Source organism: Gymnogyps californianus, chromosome 2 (assembly GCF_018139145.2).
Source record: "Gymnogyps californianus isolate 813 chromosome 2, ASM1813914v2, whole genome shotgun sequence".
Lineage (NCBI taxonomy): Eukaryota > Metazoa > Chordata > Aves > Accipitriformes > Cathartidae > Gymnogyps > Gymnogyps californianus.
The window spans coordinates 47129521-47151418 of NC_059472.1; the positions used below are offsets into that span (position 1 = coordinate 47129521).

The following is a 21898-nucleotide window of genomic DNA, read 5'->3' on the forward strand; positions in this document are numbered from 1 at the left end:
TTGTTTACAAAACAATATTAATTTACTTTTCTGTAGGAAATGAAATACAAATATGAGACAATGAATAAACTTATTCTTTAAAACATGTTCTGCTACTTAGTGATTTAAATCAATCTGTGCCAAAATCTTACTATACTACAATGCCTATGACCACAGAAAATTGTATTTATTTATTTATTTGTTCATTTATATGGATCAAGTCCAACTGCTTTTCTCTGAATGGGTCAGAAGTAAAAAAGGGGAAAATATGGCAGAAAAATATGTAAGTGTTTGAAATGAACGTTGATGATCCCAGTGAGAAAAACAATGCCTTAAGAACAGAGCAGGCATTTCTGCTGTGGAAACCAAAGAACACAGTAAAAGAAAAACAAATTCAAGAAGAGTCAGTGATCTTTGTACATACATACAACTTTGGAAAGCTGCAACTACTTCGTCCATAAGCACTGAAGATGCATGAATATTATTGGATCCATGTTCGCTTGAAAAGCTTTATCGGAAAAGAATACTAAAAATAAACTGGATGCGGGAGAGGAAAAAAAGAACCCTGAAAGAATGTGACAGATGAAGGAAAAATATTTGGGTAGCAAATAAAGAGGATTCACCATTACTGCTACAGTAGAAAAAGAGAACAAGAGCAGTTTTAAGCCTACAGGAGGCATTTCCATTTAGTGGAGAATAATTAGGCTCCGTTCTTTAAATCGCCTTCTTCAAGGGCCAGGACTGAGTGAAGGAATAAAGCAAAAAGCAACTATTAAGCCATAAACTGTTAGGTTATGAGCTGGAAGAGCAGCTGGGTTTCTGAAGATAAGACCTCCTTAGTGAGTGTTCAGAAAGTGTTAACATGAATGATAGAATTAGAATTACTTAGCAAAAAGAGCATGTTAAAAATGTTTTCAACAACCTCCATTTAAAAGAACTTCCTTTCTTCCATTTTTCCAAGACCAATTTTGGTAATTATTATGAAAGGCCATCATTTATAAAAATCAGCAATGCTATCTTTTAATTTCAAATTTTATAGGCTATCTCTGTAATTTTTTATTACCTTTTACCTTCCCCACCCAAGAAATATGACACCTACATAAAACATATTAGAAAACGTGTTTCTTCAAAGAAACAATTTTTATAGGAATACAACTTAAAATTATTCTGTCTCACTGCCACTGAAAGTTATTAGGAATAATTATAAACAGATTTATGCAACTAGATGGACAGAAAAATTCCTGGAGTGCTTTAAGGGGCTTATTTTCCCAAAATAAATAGCACAATTAATTCCGATTTCAGACAGACCATACTGATTTAAAATCAAACCAATAAAATCAACAGCAGTTCACTTCCTTCTTTGTTACAGAAACCGCAGCAGATGAGAAGGACTGTTTACTAATGGCCGCATTACAAAACACAAATTAATATTGCTACCATATGCTAAAGACTAGAGTCTACCTCAAGCACAAAATGTATGCACACACTCTGGAGATACGAAACTTCACAGAGAACTCCCTTAGGAAAACATACACACAAAATCTCTCTAAAATATCCATAAAATTCAGTATTTTCTTTGGGTGACACAGATCTATACTTGTATTGACATAAATGGTCACGCTTTGCCAACACAGATGTATCAAGTAATTCACCTCCATCACTCTTTGATCTCTAGAGCCCAACTTGCAAAATCTGAACAATTCAGAACTCGACTGTTGCCATCAGCTTTTGAAAATGAAAACCAGTTTGGGAGTTAGTTAATTGTACAAGTTCGCCAAAGCAAGCAAAAACAGATGCATGTATCAAGGGCACTACTGTGACTGTAATATTCTTTTTGAAAAGCAATACTAGCACTGTGAAATGATAAATAATATTGAATAGTATTTTTTGGAACAAGACATCAAATACCACATCAGCTTGGTAGATTGCACTGAATCCCATTATTTTCTCGGCATGCTTTTGAGCCCAAACATTTTGCAAAGCTTTGAAAACTGTGAATCCTTATTCCAAAGGAAGTCAACATTTTCCACTAAAAATATACAGCCTGTCATCACTAAGCCACCAATTTCTTAGGCCTCATTAACTCTACTGTACAGCAAATAAAGCAGATGAGAAAGATCTCTCCCTCAAGCTCCATAGTATCTTCTCTCATTCTTATGACTCCCCTCCAGTGGGAATGAAACAAACAGAAGTTAAACTCGATCCTGGGTACAGTATTTTTATTTTATAGCTACTTGCGGGGAGATGAAAAAAAACCCCACAAAACAAAAAAAAAAGTGAAAAACTGTCTCTTTCTGATGCATCATCCAAAACTCTGTATGTTCGAGCTGCTACTCCGTTACCACCCTTCTGCTTTTAGAAGAGCCTATTCCACATCCAGATGTTGCCGTGTGCAACGGACATATTCAGCAGAATCATCCAATATTATTCCCAAGAGACAAGATGCTAAGGATAACGGGTTTCCCTGAATTGCCAGAAATTCCGTTCCTGGAAAGGAACTGAACATCTAAATGTGGACTCAGGTTTCAAACAATGGTGAATATTCATTCCTCACTACAGGAGTTATTCTAGTGGCTTCCTAGTCCAAAAAGCACAAGGTGTTCAAGAGCACAGTAGCTACAAAGACAAAATTTCAGGATTCAGCATGAACCTGATCCTCTATCATCCATCATTTCATCTACTATCTCTAAGAAAACTGCCTAAGAAATTAATTCTGCCATTTCATGTTCACAATTGAAGAACTTACAGTTTTCGGAAGTGCTGAAAACCAAAGTGTCTCAAGAGGAGATGTTGCTCATATTTGGGCAAACATCAGAACCTATGTTTGGGTCGGACTGGGGAGGGAAGTCATGCTACCGTAGGAATTGCTGCCTCCTCCACAGTTACATCATTGTGCATTCCATTGGCTTGCATGAAGACAATTTTTAATCAACTGCGCTCTGTGGCTGATGGATTAGCCCTGGCTTCAGAAACCCTAGGGACAAACGCTTTTTGAGAACAGAACATCCTATTGATGGGCAAAAGGATATTATAGTCATCATTTTCCCAGGCAACAGTAATTGGGATTTTAATTCTTTTACCGACTGCACCTTTACATGCTGCCCCTGTATTTGAGGGAAATGGAATTTATAAAAAGATATGAGACTGCTAGAGAGCTTCTAGAGAAATCCCATTCCAAACAAAATCAACTGTAGCGTAAAGACTTCTTTAACATATGCCTTTGGAGATGGTGGGGAAAGAAAGATTTCTCCACAGCATCTGAAAAATCCTGAGGTGTGACCATTCCAGTTGTCAGTTTAGCAATACTGGTGTGGAGTAACAGCTTTCGCCAAGTCATGTGTTTATAACTGTGAGGAATTTTTATAGTATTATGCTAATAAAATTGTTCAGTAGCCTGCATTTATACTGGGAAAAATGTGCCTGCTGGGGAATAATGTGATTCTTCTCTGTTTGAGTGTCAGCTGGTACTTTTTACTCCGAAACCTGAGGACTATCATCTAAAAGCCCACAAATGGACTGAGGCTGTTGCTTAGGGTTTCATCCTCTGCTTCCAGTTAACTTTAAAGCGGCACTTTTTAAACTCTTGGCAAACAATTTCTGATCACTCTGTCAGAACTGGGGCTTCTGGACTCTACCACAGTGGAAACAAGAGCAAATAAAAATGCAATCAATTGGGCAATTAAGAATACAATGTGCAAATAATGTCCATCCTCATACATATCACGCATACTAAGGCTGAAAGGATACATTGTATCTATTGACCTTTTCTAAAACACAAGTCAGAGAATTTCATAAAGCTTTTTTGTACTGAATCAAATGTTATTTTTATGCCACAGAATAGTTTCCTGGAAAGAAAAAAAATCCCAGCTTTAGTGTGAAAAGTTTAATTGACAGACATCTTGTTAGATTTGGTCTGCTAGACCAAATATTTTCTATAGAAATACCTTTTCTCAAATATTTACAAACCGATCAAGTCACCACCTCATCTTTGATAAACTAACTAGACTGTCCCTATTAAATTTCCCAGAGCAAAGGAGGTATTTGTTCACTCAGGAGTTCTTATACGTCTTTTCTAAATCCTTTCCTATTTTTCTTAATTCTTTCTTACAGCTATAATGAATGCAATACATTAGTAATCATTTAACTAGTGCTATACCCAAAGGAAACACTGTGCCTATATTCTTTAATCAGTACTACCAGAATTATAGTCCAAGAACTGCATTGCATTAATTAGCAAAAGCATCTCGTTCATGTTCAATTCATTTTCTATTGTGATCCTTAAATGCTTTTCACATTTACTGATTTATTGAATATATGTTTCCACTGTGCAAATGTAACCTTTTTTATTCACTTTAAAGTCTAAAAAAATTAATACTGTTCAACTGTAATCATTTACAAGGCAATCAAGAGGGGTCTCAACGTTATTATTTATTATCAATAAACTTAATCAAGAAGGATTTTATACTTTTCAAAAAGTATTGACAAAGATATTGAAGGAAGAGTGGTCAAATCACATCCTCAAGAGAACAGCAAAAATACCTACTGTGGATGGTGATCCCTATGCCTTTGCAGATCTAATAATTTGTAATTTTCAATCCACTTAAAACCAGCTGCATTTCTTGGGCATGGTCCTGTTTTTAAGCCAAGCACTCTATACCATAAATGAAATCACTTACAGAGTTCTACATATATATCAATAGATACCTTTAACAACAAAACAAAGTTTAACAGCAAAACTTTCAGTCCCAAGAAAAGCTATTATCAAACATGTTTGACAAAAGTATGTTCTGCATCAGCTGACTGATACAAGATACGCTGTCTTCAGTTCCTTATTGATCACATCTAGCATCGGCCTTTCTATATGCAATATAGACTCACTATTGCCATCCCATTTACTCTTTTTAATTGTCTCCACTGCATGACATAAAACAAATTTAAAATGTCTTCTTTTCAAAAAGTTAAATATATTGCAGTTTTCCAAGATTTGTTAAAGATGAAACATGAGGGAAAGTTCTCAGCTTTAAAAACAATCTAGGTGTAATTTACTGCTCTACCCCAAATATTTTAAAATGTTTAATTTTAGCAGCTGCTCTTTTATGTCACCACAAGTGCTAGAATTATTTTTATTACTGTAAACTGTGAAAATAGTATGCAGCCTCCTCCCAGTCAAAACCCAGCAATTTTCTACTTCTGGCATTCTGGCATCCTTATTTACATCCTACCACTCCTAAATAATTGCCAGGTTTTTGCTGTGATTTTTATTTGTTTATAACAAGTAATATCAACTTTTGCTTTCCTATCTGTAACTGTATTTATACTGCTTTTCATGACTGTATTCTTCCTGTGACTTAGGGAAGTGTACATCAACAAATCGTCTGAGTATCATACAGGAATTGTTGAAGAACTACAAATATGTATGTTCACTTATACGTGCAGTATGTACTACATAAGCATAAAACCACTGCACATGCAGAGTGTGTTAACTTACAGACATAATGTATCAAAGAAAATGAAGAAGCAGAGCCATTTAGTGATTCTTGACTTTTGTTTTTCCACTGAGCTTCAAAACTTCACCACTAGATCCACAGCAACCTGTCTTAGGTAGTTCTGTTACTCCTATTACTGAGCATTTTGTGATTTTTCAATGCTGCTAGCGAGCAATACTGAAATAGCAGTATCAGTCCTGTACAGGTGCAGCATGGAAGCTAAGTAAGTTGCTCAAGATCAAAAAGGGAGTCTGTAGCAGAACAACAACATGAGCTGAGCCTTTTCATGTCCTAGTTGTAAACAGGACACCCTCTCATCATATACGAAGTGAGCCAAAACAGTAGGCTGCAGTCCAGCAGTGCGACAGGTTGTGAGGGGGCAGCAGAAGAGAAGAACTGATCAAGGAAAGGTTTATTTCAGAGGTCCTGGGAAGCTTGATTTTTGTATAAAGCATTCACTTTATAAGCATTACATGAGTGTAGTTTTAATAAGAATATTCATTTCTATTACTTGCAAGTAATTTTAGGTAACTGAAGAACTGTGTTTTCTTTATAAGCAATTATTACCTCTCAAAAAGAAACAATACTTCTAAGGTTGCTACTTTCAAGTTCTCGCAATGTTTCAGTTTGTCATTATCTCAGAGAAAAAAAATGCACAGGATTTGATACTTCAACATATCTTTCTGTCAACATGGCACCCAGGAGAATCTCTGCCTGAAACAAAAAAATATACAAACCTTTGTCCTGTGCCCAGAACTCTACTGAGGGACCAACCCCACATGCCCACACTGAAATCAGTGAGATGTCTATCCGACAACTGCAAGTCTGAAGCCCGGTAAGGCAAATTACTCTTTAGCTGTGGGGCCTAGAACAAAAAAATCATAAGCCAAAAAATTACCTACTCAAAACACACCCAACAGCGCTACTCGTTGTCTTTTACAAATCTAAGTCAAATAAAGGCACTTGGTGTTCCTGATTTATTTATAAGGCCAAAAAAGAGAGGGAGTCACTCAAAAATAGTTCCACTGAGTACAAAACATTACTTATACTGTTTACAAATCACACCATGAAAACCTTAAGTAAACAATACTTTTTCCCAAAATATGCCCCCTAATATTGAAATTAAAACACCTACCACCATTTTCTTCTCCATTATTATTGTTTGTCTCAGCCATTTCAGTGCTATCTAACTCAGATTCACATCCCAAATCCAATGTTCCATCAGTAGGGCATGTTGATTCTTCTTTCTACAGTTAAAAAAGAAAAAGAAAACTAAAATTAACAAGAAAAAATCAATCATGATCCTGCTGCATCTCCGAAAATAGATTACTGCAGTGTACTCTCATGCTTACATTTCAAAAAACAGAATAAAATAAAATATGCTTGTGTTACTTCAGAGAAAGACATAAAAACAGACCTTCATGAAACAACTTGCAAAGCAAAAGCAAAAAAGCTATTTTGTGAAGTCATAACATACTCTCTTTAAAAAAAAGTCAAATAAAATGCAAGATCTTCCACTTTTTTTTTTTTTTTAAACAGAAACAGACTTGTTTGGCTGTTAAAAATCCTAGTTTCCCAGTTGAGTGTCCAGAACGCTGCCGCAAAACACAAATCCTTTAATGTTCCTTTTCTGCCTTTGCCTGTTTCCTGAATTCAAATAGCTGAAGCAACCTGGAGCTCACAAGCATGGGAGTGATTGTGAATACCTGGATTTGTGCCAAGAATATCTCCCGATTTAAAGAAAAACAGCATTTGTTTTAGTAAATTAGGAAATACAGCTTCTGAAAACTATTAATTCAATCTCAGATACAGAATTTTTAGTTCTCAAGATCAGCCAAATCTATATAGTTTTATATTTTTTAAACCCTTACATCAAATAAGTCTGTCATAAATTACAAAAGATCCTTCCCCCATCCCAAAATTTTAATTGACTACATTTAGACTGCCAAACACATAATCTCACTTTCTTGTTTCTCACCTCAGCTTCACATTCCTCCACTCCTATTGTGAAGCCCCTCTAAGTTTGATCATGTACAGCAAGAAAAAATTTCCACCCACAGAAACCATCATATACATACCAAAAAAGAAAAATAAAGAGGAAAAGGAATAGAACTAGCATAAAGGCAAAATTCTATCACTATAATTATATTCCTTCTCAAAAGCAATGATGAAACCTGTAAATTAAAAGCTGATTTATATCAGACTTGCAAATCATTTTGCACTAGTCAAAAATCAAACGTTAATACAATTACTTAATGAGAAAGTCACTGATCCTCTTGAGCTCACTGCTCGTAAAACAAAGGCCTTTCTGTGAACAACTCTGAAAAAGCAGCATTTTAGCTAAGCTACTTGTTTTTTATACTATATGCCAAATTCAAAAACATGTATATGCTTTCTAGGATAAAACATTCAATGTTTACTTTCATTATAAATCCTTTTAAAAGACATCTGAAAGCAGTTAGAAGGACTATCAGGTCATTTCCTCCCCAAAGAATCTAATCTGTTTACCTTTATATCTATTGAGACATTCATAAAATGGATTAATAGCACTATGTACTTTCCATATACAAAATTTAAACTTACTTTGAGAGCATAGAGTCCCGACTTCCCAGGGATTTTGAAGAATGTTCCATCACCTACACGAGTGTTAGTATGAAGCATTGCATTCAGGCAAGCTAATGGAGAGGTTCCACTGAAAAATAAAATTGTGCAGTCCAAGATTGAGTGCCTCTTGTAAAACTATTCCCTCGGTCTATTTTTTTAAAACTCTTGCTTGCCTGGCTTTTTTTTGCGTCCCCCCCCGCTTTTTTTTTAAATTCTCTCAACCCTGAAAACATCTACATTACAATAACAGGCCAGTTTCAAACTTAATCATATGCATCTGTCCCCTAGGCTTGAGGCAAAAAGTCTGTGAATTATAATTATGCTTTTCTTCATACAGCAACCAGCTCCACATTCTAAGAGAACCAAAGTCCAAATATTTATTTGAAATTACTTCGTAAATAACACCATGAAGCCTCATTTTTAAAATGTTACAGACAATGTGGCTGCTGCACATGAATGATCAAAACAGTACCAAGTTCAAGGGCAGCTGCATCCCATAGGATGAAAGGCAACAAAAGAATAATAAAGAGCCCAGGAAGAACACATTTAAAATTAAAAGTGATAGATAGTTAAGCCTTCTTCTGGCTTAACATGGTCAGCATGCATTACTATACATAAATACAAGCACATTTGTACCTTCTATGAAGCACTATCTTTTCTAATTAGAGTTGTTTTAGAGATTAAGAGATTGACCTACTCAAGGTAGTAATTGTAATACCACTGTGGAATGCATGTTAAGAGACTATTTAAAAAGAAACACAACACATTAAGAAAAAAAGAGTACTTGTACAGAGACGTCTTTGTAATATATGCCTGTTTACATTGGAAAAAGAAAGCAAATGTTTCTACCCTAGCTACACTTACACTATTTTGAAAAGTTGATCTAAGAAATGGTGGGGAAGAAGGTAGTTATAAACTGTTTTATTTCATTTTAACTTAAAAATTAAAGTACAAGATTTATAGATGTACTATCACATCTTTGTCCCCATTTACTGACTAATGTACACGGTGTACTCAGGGACTGAATCTGAAACTGTGCTTCTTCCCTGGGGTCCCTAACCTGCATGCACGCTTATCTTTAGCCACATAAATATATTCCACTTGGTTAAGTGGAACAATGCCTGTGCATTAAATTAAGTGTGTTGCTAAGTATTTCAGGATTAATTATATACTCAACTATAAACCAGGAACAGGGCTTCAAAAGTCCATCAGAAACTACTGTTCGTTATTATGCAATATTGTAACACAACATCCAATCTTTGTTGAAAATTGCATGACTGATATTTTTTAATAAATAAAACTGGACTGAAATTGTCATCTTTCATATGATGATACTTTCTGTTGATTTCCATGGCTCTGTTACAACAAAATTCATCCTTACTGTACATATATTAATTTAATGGCAAGATGGATAGTGTGGTAATTGCTTTTCCGGTAAAAATTAAACTATAAAGTGTCCTCAGGACAGGAAGTCCTGTCCAATATAATTTATTTATTATTGGTTACCTAATGTATCACATCACTACATCTAAGATCAAAAAGTACAGGTAAAAATGCTTGTTGATAAACACATCAGATATTTAAGAGATATCTGTTTTATGAGTATTCTAAATATAATCATGCAATATCAAAATTCTGACAAGTTTTTGTGGTTTCTTTTTTTCCCCTGCAAATAAAACTAATTCCACATCTGGTTTTGATATAATACTATAACAGAATAGGAAACTAAATATGGTAGAAACATAATGATACTGCTAGCAGTAGCACAGAAAACATTAAGAGATTTCATTGAGTTTTACGACTACTTAAAACAGTTTTGGAATAAGTAGGATACTTCTCTTTACACGTTTTCCTTATTGTATTAATGTTTGACAAGCAAAGACACAAAGTGTTTAATAGAGCAGTTCTAGTTGCATAACTTCTTCCATATGTTAACATACATAACGTGAAACAATTTCGATTCTCTCAGTCTTGGATCTTTTTAGTGAAACGTTATCACAGATTAAGACTTTCTCTGCAAGACAGAAAGAACTTGCTGACTCTGCAGTGGAAGACAAACTCAATATATCAACAAGAAACAAAACTGTGTGTACATGTATGCACGATTTGTATCCTTCTTCTATTCCAATGTAGATATTCTGGACTCCACATTTATTTTTAGATATCATTAACCAATTAAAATGATACAAGATGAATGAACCCAAAATAGAGGATTTGGCAATATCTCATGACCACTACTGTGCTCACAGCAGATATCTTAATCTTCAAAGTCTAGCCAACTGGCAAGCGGACAACAGAAACTACTCTCTGACTTACAAAGAAATCCGTATCAGTTACTGAGCCAAAAAGTACTTAAACTACTGTTATGCTTGTTTCATACAGATATCTGCAATTCCTAAATAATTTGGCATGCAACCAAAGGGCCATATCCACCCTTCTTGAAAATTGGACTTGGGTATGTCTATAATGAGCACAAAACAAACCATACATACTTACGCTGCAAATGAAATAACCTGGACACTGTGGGGTGGGATTTATTTTGAGCTAGCAGCTCAAACTGAAATTCCATGGTGTCCTTTATCACTGCTATTTTCACCCATGTTAACCAATGACTTGTTTATTCTTCTGTCAACACAGGCATCCTTAAAACACTATATTAAAATTCCCAAATTTTACCCACAAGGGATGCTGGAAACGCTTGCAATACATGCTATCACAACACATGGGACTGTGGTTAGAAAAGCCAGTAATCAAAGATCCCATGATGCAGACTGATGTCTGAATCATCGAGCAGTTTCTGAGGGATCCATACTACTTATTGCATGCCTTCTAAATTCTCCTACAGCCTGAGGACATATTCGTTCTGCTCAGAGCTGCTGGCATGTATTAATACAGCAGCCAAGGACTGCCAAATACAAGGCTGAGTATCTTTAAATGTCAAAAATGGCACAGTTTGACCTAAGTTCTTGAAACACTCCAAATCAGTTCAACTTAAATCAAATTGGATACAATAATATTCTACTTTGTAACTTGATATTTGTGAATTTTTAGAGCCATAACGTATTTTAAACCAATATGCTGCAAGTTTTGTTGTCGTAGTCTACACGCGAGGAATATGTTTACCACTTACAGCCTTCACATGCAGAACTTTCATACTATTTATCATCTTTTGGGTGAGATTGCTTTAAACTATTGTGGTATTCTAAAAGCCATTCATACATGGGAGTCACCCTCTGTAGCAGTATGTCTTTAAGACTGATCATTTTCTGCTCATATGTTTATCTTATATACATATACATCTATACATCTATACAAGCAGTATACCCACACCTGCACACTTTCAAACAGATGTAAAGAATGAAAAGCTACTTACTTTCTGTAAAGGTGGTATGAAGTTACAACAACCAGCAACATAGGAAAGAGAAAAAAATTACTGATTAGCCTTTCAATATAAAAGTTGTTAATACAATTTGATCATTTAAAAGATATAGGGCATTTCAACATTTCGTAAATGCTCTTTCCCAGAATCACTGTAAGTTGGTAGTATTCAGCGCATCCTTCCAAATACAATCACAAAATTCCTGTACATTACCAAAGCAAGCTTCTCACCCCAACTCCCCCAGTCAAAAATATCTCCAATATTTTGTGATTCTGGGCTCCCTCTACTGGTCATGCAGCCAGTGTTACCTAAATCGAAATGCCGGACTAGAGAGTCTCTACACAAAAAGCTCTGCAAAAACATGTAGAGAAAGTACAGATTTCAGTTACTTTCTCACCTGCCACCCTCCCCAAAACCCTACAAAAATCTGTAAAAACACCAGTAAAAACACTATTTATTTTTATATTGTAAACTTCTCAAACACACAGTTTTGTCAGAAAAACCCTGAAAACGTCTATGGTTATACTTTTAATTCTAACAGTCTTTGCTAGACTGCTTGCCAAGAGAAAAAAATTATGATCTTGGCAAAAAAAAAGTTTTAAATATGGAAAATATATTGACTAAAGCCAACCTGTCCAGACAATACAGTGTGGCAGACAGTGAAAGTTTCCTGAGACTATGCAGACAAGGCACCTCGGGTCCTGCAGTTGGCAGCATTTCAGCCACTCAGCCCCCTGCATGCCACGTAGCCCCCTCCCAGAGCTTACAAGGGTTCCTGATGTGTTCCCAAAATGAACAATGACTGCTGTAAGAGGAGCACTTAGCTATCGTAAATGTGATCGGTATTTATTTGTTTGAAATCATCTGCTCATTTTATACAGATCCATAAATAGCCACAAGGGAGCAACAATTTTTACTCACTGCTGAAAACAAAGTAAAACCAAAAGGCTTCAGAACTAATTTCTAGACCAGATATGAAGTTACACAGAATAAAATATGTTTATAATGCATGTAAGTTACACCAGTTTTAGAGTACACAAGAGTGATAACAGGTAAAGAAAATAAAAATTATGAGGGAAGGCTGTAGAAAACACATTTGTGTGGTCCAGAAAACAGAAAAGTAAAAGAAGGCATAATTGTAATTTTTCAGAAAAACATAAAAGGCTGTTGAAGTCAATGGAGATAAATGTTCTTCTTGGCCACTGGGGGAAGAAAAAGAAAGTTCACAGATAGTCTAAAAGTGTGAATGTAGCTGTTGATGTTTTAATCAACACCAGAACAGAGCAGGGAAGTTTGTGAAATGACCTTCATCAGAAGATCAAATACACACCAGTCCTGGCTGGTACATATCCTGGAACCTGTCCCAGTGTTAGCGTTTGTATTGAATGATCTCTTGAGCATGCATCCAGCACTGTATCCTAGGATTCTTTATCTCTTTAATAAATCAAAATTTTGTTTAAGCCTGAGGTTAACCATATACCCTAAGTATGCTTTTTCCAACAGCAGCCAGAAATGCTGGAGAATTGACTAGATGTGCACTGCTTGCTGAAGTGTTTCATAGAGCAATGCATGCAGTACTGGATGCTCAGTGTGATGAAGCCAAAGACGTAGCTTTCCCACAATCTTCAAGGAGCTGTGTGCCCGTGGTCTTGCTATCATGTGCCAGCAAAATGTCCGAACTTGCCTCAGAAGATTGTAGCTGTGACCGAGCTTGGGAGTGGCACACAAAAACAGCAGGAACCTAAGCAGCAATACCAAGACAAGAAGACAGCTGTCCTATATATCAAGAAGACAGGCAAACTGCCCCTGACCACTCTAGAGCCGCTCTCCCCCCACAGCCATGCTTGACTGAGCCGGCAGTGCTGCAACAGCTGTTAGCACTGGGGCCGAGGCAAGCTTCTTCCAGCCTGGGCTCGGGACGAAGAACCAGAAGAGGTCCAGTGAACAGAAGACCAAAAAAAGCCCCAGACATTTTACTGTATTCAAATGGTACAGGCACAGGATCCTTCCCTTGGCACAGAGGGAAGTAGAGAGCACAGAGTAAATGGCTGAAAACAATGCTGATGAGTGCAAAATTTCCTGCCAACCATCTACAAACTTTTCAGCAATAAAAGCTTCAAGTTAGTCTAAACAAATCAAATCACATAATGATGAAGTCTCCACTGTCTTCCCTGGTTATTTTGTAGACCCCTACACAGTGTGGTGGGTTGACCTGGCTGGACGCCAGGTGCCCACCAAAGCCGCTCTATCACTCCCCCTCCTCAACTGCACAGGGGAGAGAAAATACAACAAAAGGCTCGTGTGTTGAGATAAGGACAGGGAGAGATCACTCAGCAATTACTGTCACGGGCAAAACAGACTTGACCTGGGGAAAAAATTAATTTAATTTATTACTAGTCAAATCAGAGTAGGATAATGAGAAATAAAACCAAACCTTAAAAACACCTTCCCCCCACCCCTCCCTTCTTCCTGGGCTCAACTTTACTCCCGATTTTCTCTACCGCCTCCTCCTCCAGTGGCGCAGGGAGACAGGAAATGGGGGTTTGGGTCAGTTCATCACACGCTGTTTCTGCTGCTCCTTCCTCCTCAGGGGGAGGACTCCTCACACTCTTCCCCTGCTCCAGCGTAGGGTCCCTCCCACAGGAGACAGTCCTCCATGAACTGCTCCAACATGAGTCCTTCCCACAGGCTGCAGTCCTTCAGGAACAGACTGCTCCAGCGTGGGTCCCCCATGGGGTCACAAGTCCTGCCAGCAAACCTGCTCCACCATGGGCTCCTCTCTCCACGGCTCCACAGGTCCTGCCAGGAGCCTGCTCCAGCACGGGCTTCCCACGGGGTCACAGCCTCCTTTGGGCATCCACCTGCTCCATGTGGGGTCCTCCATGGGCTGCAGGTGGATATCTGCTCCACCGTGGACCTCCATGGGCTGCAGGGGGACAGCCTGCCTCACCATGGTCTTCCCCACGGGCTGCAGGGGAATCTCTGCTCCGGCACCTGGAGCACCTCCTCCCCCTCCTTCTTCACTGACCTTGGTGTCTGCAGAGTTGTTGCTCTCACATATTCTCACTCTTCTCTCCCGCTGTTGTTCCACAGTAGTTTTTCCCCCCCCTTCTTAAATATGTTATCCCAGAGGCGCTACCACCATCACTGATGGGCTCGGCCTTGGCCAGCAGCGGGTCCGTCTTGGAGCCGGCTGGCATCGGCTCTATCGGACATAGGGGAAGCTTCTAGCAGCTTCTCACAGAAGCCACCCCTGTAGCCCCTCACGCCGCTACCAAAACCTTGCCATGCAAACCCAATACACACAGGAAGACAGCAAGCAGGATATTTGCTTTCTCATCCAGTGTTAAATACAGACTACATGTTCCAGGTAAAATTTCATTCAGAGTCATCCTTCTTTCAATAGACAGCAAAATCATGGACTAAACACGTTAAACCAAACTAAACCAATTTAAATTATCAAACAGAAAACTGGATTTGAACAATCAATTTAAATCTTGCTTTTGAATTTTTTCCATTTATTTTCCTATTGCAAAGTTAATTCGTTCATTGCTTGAGATGAGTAAAAAACCCCAATCAGCAAATAAATAAAGCTTTAATGTAATAATACTTTTTCTAATTGGGAGACTATAAATGCATTCAGTAATTATCTAACTTAATTTACAAAAGTTAATCTAAGTCATATTTTCTGATGTTAAAATAGCAATGACATCTTATTTACTAAATCATTACAGGTGTACTTATTTCTGTTAAGTCATTTTTGGAAAGAAACTGGAATTTGATTAAAAGATTGGCTTTTAAATGCTGAATGAAAATACACTAGATGTGTTGGATATAAAAGGAAAAAAGGGAGACTTTTCAAGATATTACATATCCAACAATTTATTAAACAATAAAAAACAGTATCTTTTAGTATGTGCGTAGTAGGTAGCTAGGGAATCATCTACTATTTTTCTACAAAGACTAGTGAAACTGTAGAGCTGGTAGATCTCAGCCTCTCACACAAAGTTTTTAGTCATAAAATGGAACAAGGAAAAAGCATTTTACTTTTTGAACTTCCAATTGGCTTCTTAATTTTAAAGGGACTACTAATGAGAACTACAGAAAGTACTCTTGATACCTAGGGTTGGTGTGACTGTCCAAACTATTTATGTTCTGAAGTCTTAACCACTTAATAAATAAAGTCATAATAAATAAAGTCTTAAGCCTTAAACAGTTGTTTGCTAAAGTTTTATAGGAATTGAAGTGCATACAGGTACTATTTATACAGTTTGAATAAACTATACTTAAGGTTTATTCCTAATATAAGCTGTCCCAATTGGATCTTTAAATTTATTTTAAAGGATTAGAAGAAATTTCTTAAAAGAAATATATACATTTTTAAAGTTTATTTTTAATCAATTTTATCCACATTAGCCATAATTAACATCAGTTTTGTTCTCATGTGGGCAACACCCTAAAGAAAATTTTTAAATCTCTGGTCCTACTTATGCTTCACACATGGCACCTGACTTTCAGCCTTTGAATTATCACAAATACGGCTACTATTCTTGAGCAGAGCAAGTAAGCCAGAAAGCTCACAGCTATCAGGCAACAAGACAGACTAGTACAGCTGATTTGACCATAGTCTCACAGACTGCAAACAAACCCCAGAAGATGATAGGCAAAAAGATCCATTATATATTCCACTGACATCGCTTCATACTCAACCCTCATATAGATTTCTTGTTTCCCTAAACCAGATGAAGATAGAGGCAAGACTATTATCAGTATGATGGAAAAAACAAGGACCAGTACAGACATGACAAAACGTAACACATCCATCACAGATCCCTTGCATCTGTCTCAGGAGCTAGCAGATCTTACCTATCCACTTTCACTGAAGTCAACCAAAGTAGTGAATCCCAAATATCTAAAGCAGAACAACGTAGCAATGAACTTGAACCTTGCCTTTTGTAGCTTGTGAGGGAGCTACAAGCAGCTGGAATCACAGTTGACTAAAGTGTCTGATATATCACCAAGAAAATGAATCTTTTCATTGTCCTTCAAATGTGAAATAATCTGGAGCAATACTGGAGAGAAATGGATACTAAATTCAAGCGAGGTATCATGAAAGGGTATTTTTTGCATTCCTTAGCAGGAAATCTTATTTACAAACTCACCTAGTCTGGTTTTACATTTTGAATTCACCAAACCTGGAATCAGGGAAGGAGTCAGAAGTGAAGCTGCTTTCACAGAATTAACACGTGTCCTCTATCTCTTATCAGACTGCCTCTGAAGCATTAAACAACACTGTCTCTCCTTGGAAGAGTGGCAAGCAGCCACCCAGAGGACAGACAAAGATTATTCAAGTCTTCTGTGAAAGGATATACATAATAAACAAATGTTGGAGATTATGCCACTACCCTTAAGACCTATTTCTACCACTTCTAGGATCCGCCTGCATGAACCAATCTCCCTCTGGGCCTTTTGTACATCTACGTACAGCCATTGTGTGCAGTGATTACATGACATTAGCACACACAATAAAGCACAAATGTAATAAACCTCTAGCCATATGTCATCATGTAAAAACCAAGGTGGACAAGTGACTGAAACTGCTAGCTGAAGGCGAACATGACAAAAAGGCAGGGGATGCTGGTAAGAGAAGGTTGTTTTGTTTCTTTGTTCAAGTTTGCCAGACTGGTTGCATTCATCCATAGTCAGTCACAAGCGACTAACTGACCACACCATCTAAGATGATACTTAGGTTTCCTGGTAAAGCAAAGCTCTCATGCATGACTACCCATAAATTTTTATTCTAATTTCCTCTCAGCAGCTAAGAGTTTGGCTCACTTTTGCAAATGATGGCATAAGACTTAGGTTTTTTTTCACCTCTTAGCTGCATTGCAGCCCTATGGTATATCTGATCTTTCTTTTTTTCCTCAGAGGTGAAGACTACTGAAAACACATCAGATCTGCCCTCTGCTCTGCACAATGGCCTTTGACAGACATTTCAATCAAGTTCAGCATTTCCACCCTTACCTTTAGAGCACTCTGTGGTCTGAGGCCAGGGTATATGAAGTTCTGGTACCCTACAACACTGATAATGCATCTTTTTGATATCTAGAGCAAAGTGTATTGTATCTCCTGGCGCTGGCAGCCTGGGAAAACTTCTGATGGTGTCAAACCTGGTGACAATAGCCACAGTAAAGTTCCAGAAAAAAAACCCAATGGCGTTCATCTGTAGTGAAACCAGAGCTTTATTACGACTTGTCTAAAACAATAGAATGAAAAGCCCCAGGAACAAAAGTTCATCGCAAATCTCAGTACTCCTTAAGCCAGTGAGGCTTTTTCTTTTTTGTTTTTTTTTAAAGTATTTTCTCTCACAAGAAAGCCTTTACATACAAACGTTCCAGAACCTGTGTAAAATTTAAAAGTGTTCCTGAATAGAATTTTACAGAGTTATTGCCATGGATTTTCCCCTGAAAATATTTTTTCTTCAAAAAAAATGTTTTTGAAGGAAAAATTTCCTATGGAGATACAAATTTACTCTAGGTTTACAATGTATTTGAAAACAAGATGCTGGCAGTATAGCAGGTAAATTTGAGAAGAAAAAATAAAAAGCACACAAACGTATCGTACCAATGCAACATTATACACTGCAAACAGAAAGATACAAACATGCTTTCCTGAAATTTAAACATCCCTACCTATTATTTTTGCTGATTACCCTTGCCCTTTGTCAGCCATGCCTCTGAGTAGGTCTCCCTGAATATCTTGAATGTTCTGAAAAGTATGCTTGAAACACCATGACGCCTCTTTAAATGATATTCACATATGGCAACAAGCATTCCTCGACCAGAAAGGAAATGAGAACACAAGTTTTATAGAGAATGTTTACACTTTTCTGTGTTCCCTAACACCTGGGAAAACCCCAGGTTTTTATTCTCTCTGAAGAAAAATCTCAAAGAAAGGATATATAGTAAATGCATCTCTGTACTTTGAAACCTTACCATTTCATTAGATGTAGTACAAATAATACAAGAAAAAAGCAATGCTAACAAAAAATAAAGGCATTTTGAATGTGTTTTTGAAAGACACAGGCAAAGATTAAAGAGAACCTTTTGAAATCATCCTAAAAGAAAAATGTTTCAGAAAGAAAATTATCCCAAAAGAACAAGAAATCAGCGTGCGTTAGAGATGGTCACGACAGCTAAGGTGTCCTCTGGACTGAGAACACCCTCCTCATTCAACATCACTTGAAAGAAAATATTTGATTTCTTTGTGTAACAAATTCTTATACTGGCCAAATAATACAGTTCTCTCTGACAGCTACTTCCTATTCAAGAATGTAAGTTTTTTCTTTTCTCTTTTAATAAAATATTTCCTTTTAATAGTTTTGACTGATTTCATTAAAAAGCAGTAGTACATTTTTCATTTTCTACTCTAATACCAATGATCACCATGAAGGACAAAATTATAAAGAAAGGAAAAAAACGAATTCCTGCCACATGAAAGGAACTCTGGAGTAGAGGTTAAAAAATGGCTTTCTTAAAGAAACCATGGTTTTGATATATATGATGTCTTATTTTAGTATCAGATTTCACAGGCCCTTGTGGGTTTTAAACACATATGTTTAGAAAAATGAAGTAATGACTGTGCTACAATCAAAAATGTACTAAACCCAAGAAAAACAGTGCCACAAAATGTGCAATGTATAAAATGAAAAAAACCACCCCACCCTTCCAAATATTCTTGGCTTCAAGTCGGGTGACGCTTACTCCTCAAAAAAAAATTAAGGTGGAAAGTAAAGTGACTATGCTGAACAAGACATAGTCGGTCATCACTGAATGCCTTTTGGCCTCTAAAATTTAATCATCCTACACAAGGGACCTCTATGAAGCTATCCCAAGCTCTCTTGTTTAATTTGGCTTTTTAATTGGCCAGTCTCCACAACTTTCTCTGTAGCGCTTTAAGAATATCTTGTGTGTGTTATTGAGATAATGCAAAATAAAAAATACACCCCACCCCACCCCAAAAAAGTTACAGCTATTTTTACAAACATTCAGCTCCACCAAGGTTCACACACTCTTATAATCGTAGCCTAATTTACATTGGAAGGAACTTCCAGAAGTCATCTAGTCCAACCTCCTGCTCAAAGCAGGGCCACTTGGATCTGAGCCTTGCCCAGTCAAGTTTTGTGCAATCTCCAAGAATGGAGGCTTCATGGCGTCTCTGGACAACCTCCTCCCGCGCTTAACTGCTCTCACTGGGAAAATATTTTTCTTAGTATCAAATCAGAATTTTCCATGTTCCAATTTGTGTCTGTTGCCTCTCATTCTTTGCTTCTCATGCTGTCACTGTGCAACCTCCAAGAAAAGCCTGGCTCTATTTTCTCTACACCCTCCCATTAGTGAGCTGTGGACTCCATGGGATCCCCCTGAGCCTTCTCTTCTCCTGTGTGAACAAGCCCAGCTCTCTCAGCTTTACCTCATACATCATATGCTCTAGCCTCCAGCAACCTTGGTGAACCTCCACTGCACTCACTCTGTTATATCAATCTCTTTCTGTACTAGGGGGCCCAAAACTGGACACGGTACTCCAGATGTGTCACAAGTGCTCAACAGAGGGGAAGGATCAGTTCACTTGACCTGCTGGCCACGCTCCTGCTAACACAGCCCAATATGGGCTTGGCCTTCTTTGCTGCAAGGGCACATTGCTGGACTAACATCTGGCTTGTTAACCATCAAGACTCCCAGGTCATTTTCTGCGAAGCTGATTTCTAGCCTGTTAGCCCCCAACCTATACTGCTGCATGGATTACTATGTCCCAGATGAAGGAATCTGCTCTTGCCTTTGTTGAATTTCATGAGATTCCTGTTAGCACAATTCTCTGCTGTCTTGATCCCTCTGAACAGCAACTCAGTCTTCCAGTGTACCAACCGCTCCCTCCAGTTGAGGATTATCTCCAAACCTGCTGAATGTGCACTCTGTCCCATTGTCCAGGTGGTTAATAGCAATATTCAACAATAACAGCCTCAGTATCAATGCCTGAGCAACACCACTTAGCAACTGGTCACCAATTGGAGTTAACACCTCCAATCAAAACACTTTGGGCCCTGCAGTCCAGGCAAATTTCCATCCACCTTGCTGTCCACTTATTGAGTTCCTATCTCACCAATTTGACTGTGAAGATACTATGGGAAATGATGCCAAAGGTCTTGCTAAAGTCAGTGTAAACAACATTCACTGCTCTTCTCTCATGCAGTGAACCAGTCATCTGATCATAGAAGGAGAAGAGGCTGGTCAGGCACGATTTGCCCTTGCTCATTCATATTGGCTTTCTGCCACACTTGCCTGACTTTCTGCGCATTGGAATGGGCCACTCTCATTCACCAAGGAAGATAAAACAGCTTTCCTGGGCCCTTTTGCCCATAGTCTGATAATCAACCATGGCCAAGGCAGTCATCAACGTTCACATCTTCAATCAGTTCTTCCTTGTTCATGTGTAACAAGTCCAGGACAGCATGTCCCCTAGTTGGTTCAACAATCACCTGCATTAAGAAATTGGCTTTCAGGAATGTCCTGGCTTGCTTGCGTTCCCCACAGCTACTATGGCCTGCAATAATTGCAAGGGCCCCAGTAGTTACTTAAAGGCCTCATCTACTTCTTGCCCAGATGCCTACCAGAACATTACTCATGTTGTTCTGCCCTCTGATCTCTCTCTTAAGTGCTCAAGAGCCTCCGTACCCATTCTAAGGCAAAGCACTGTGCACTCCCACCCCTCCTTTGCATGCGCTGCCCCTCTTTGCCAGCCTGTATCCATCCATCTATCCATGGCAGCACTCCATTGTGTGAACTATCCCACCATGTCTTTGTAACCCTAAGGAGCTCTGCAAGCATGCACAGACTTGCAATTCCTCCTGCTTGTTTCCCACGCTCTGGACATTTATGTACAGACACTTGAAATGGACACCCCAGTCTTACTGCCTGCATAAGTGCAGGGTTTCTCCAATCATGTTGTTCCCCAGACACTTCCTCAACGTTCCCCATGCCTTCACTTCTCTTCAAATTGCAACAACCCTCCCATTAAGTAGCTACTTCAAAGTCCTCCAGAAAAGGTTACTGAGACTGTCAGCAAAGATGCCCTTGCCACATTCCATCTCATGTATCCTGTCCCGGCTCAGCAGTCCTTATTCCTCAAAGAGGGTACTGTGGCTTTGCCTGTGACACCAGCTGTGCAGCTACACTTTGACTTGAGGGATGTGCCCTCTGCCACCTGAGCATTTCCACCTCACTGGCAGGACTGAGGAAAACACCACTTGGGCATCTCTGCTCTTCACCCTTACCCCCAGGGCTCTGCAGTCATTTTTTATATACTTGGGCTCACCCCAGTAGTATCATGGTGGCCACATGGAGGAACAGCAAGGGGTGAAGTTTGATGGCTGGACAAGCCTCAGATATGTCCA

The 21898-nt window shown here is 38.2% G+C and overlaps 1 protein-coding gene across 1 annotated transcript in view; it reads right to left on the reverse strand.

Annotated features, from left to right (window-relative positions):
- Nucleotides 1–21898, reverse strand: part of ASXL3 (ASXL transcriptional regulator 3) — a 130361-nt gene that overhangs the window by 64646 nt on the left and 43817 nt on the right. The window contains exons 3-4 of the mRNA XM_050915748.1: nt 8049–8157; nt 6601–6712 (exon numbers count right to left, since the gene is read on the reverse strand). Coding sequence (XP_050771705.1) covers nt 6601–6712; nt 8049–8157 — 221 coding nt within the window. The remainder of the gene's footprint in view (nt 1–6600; nt 6713–8048; nt 8158–21898) is intronic.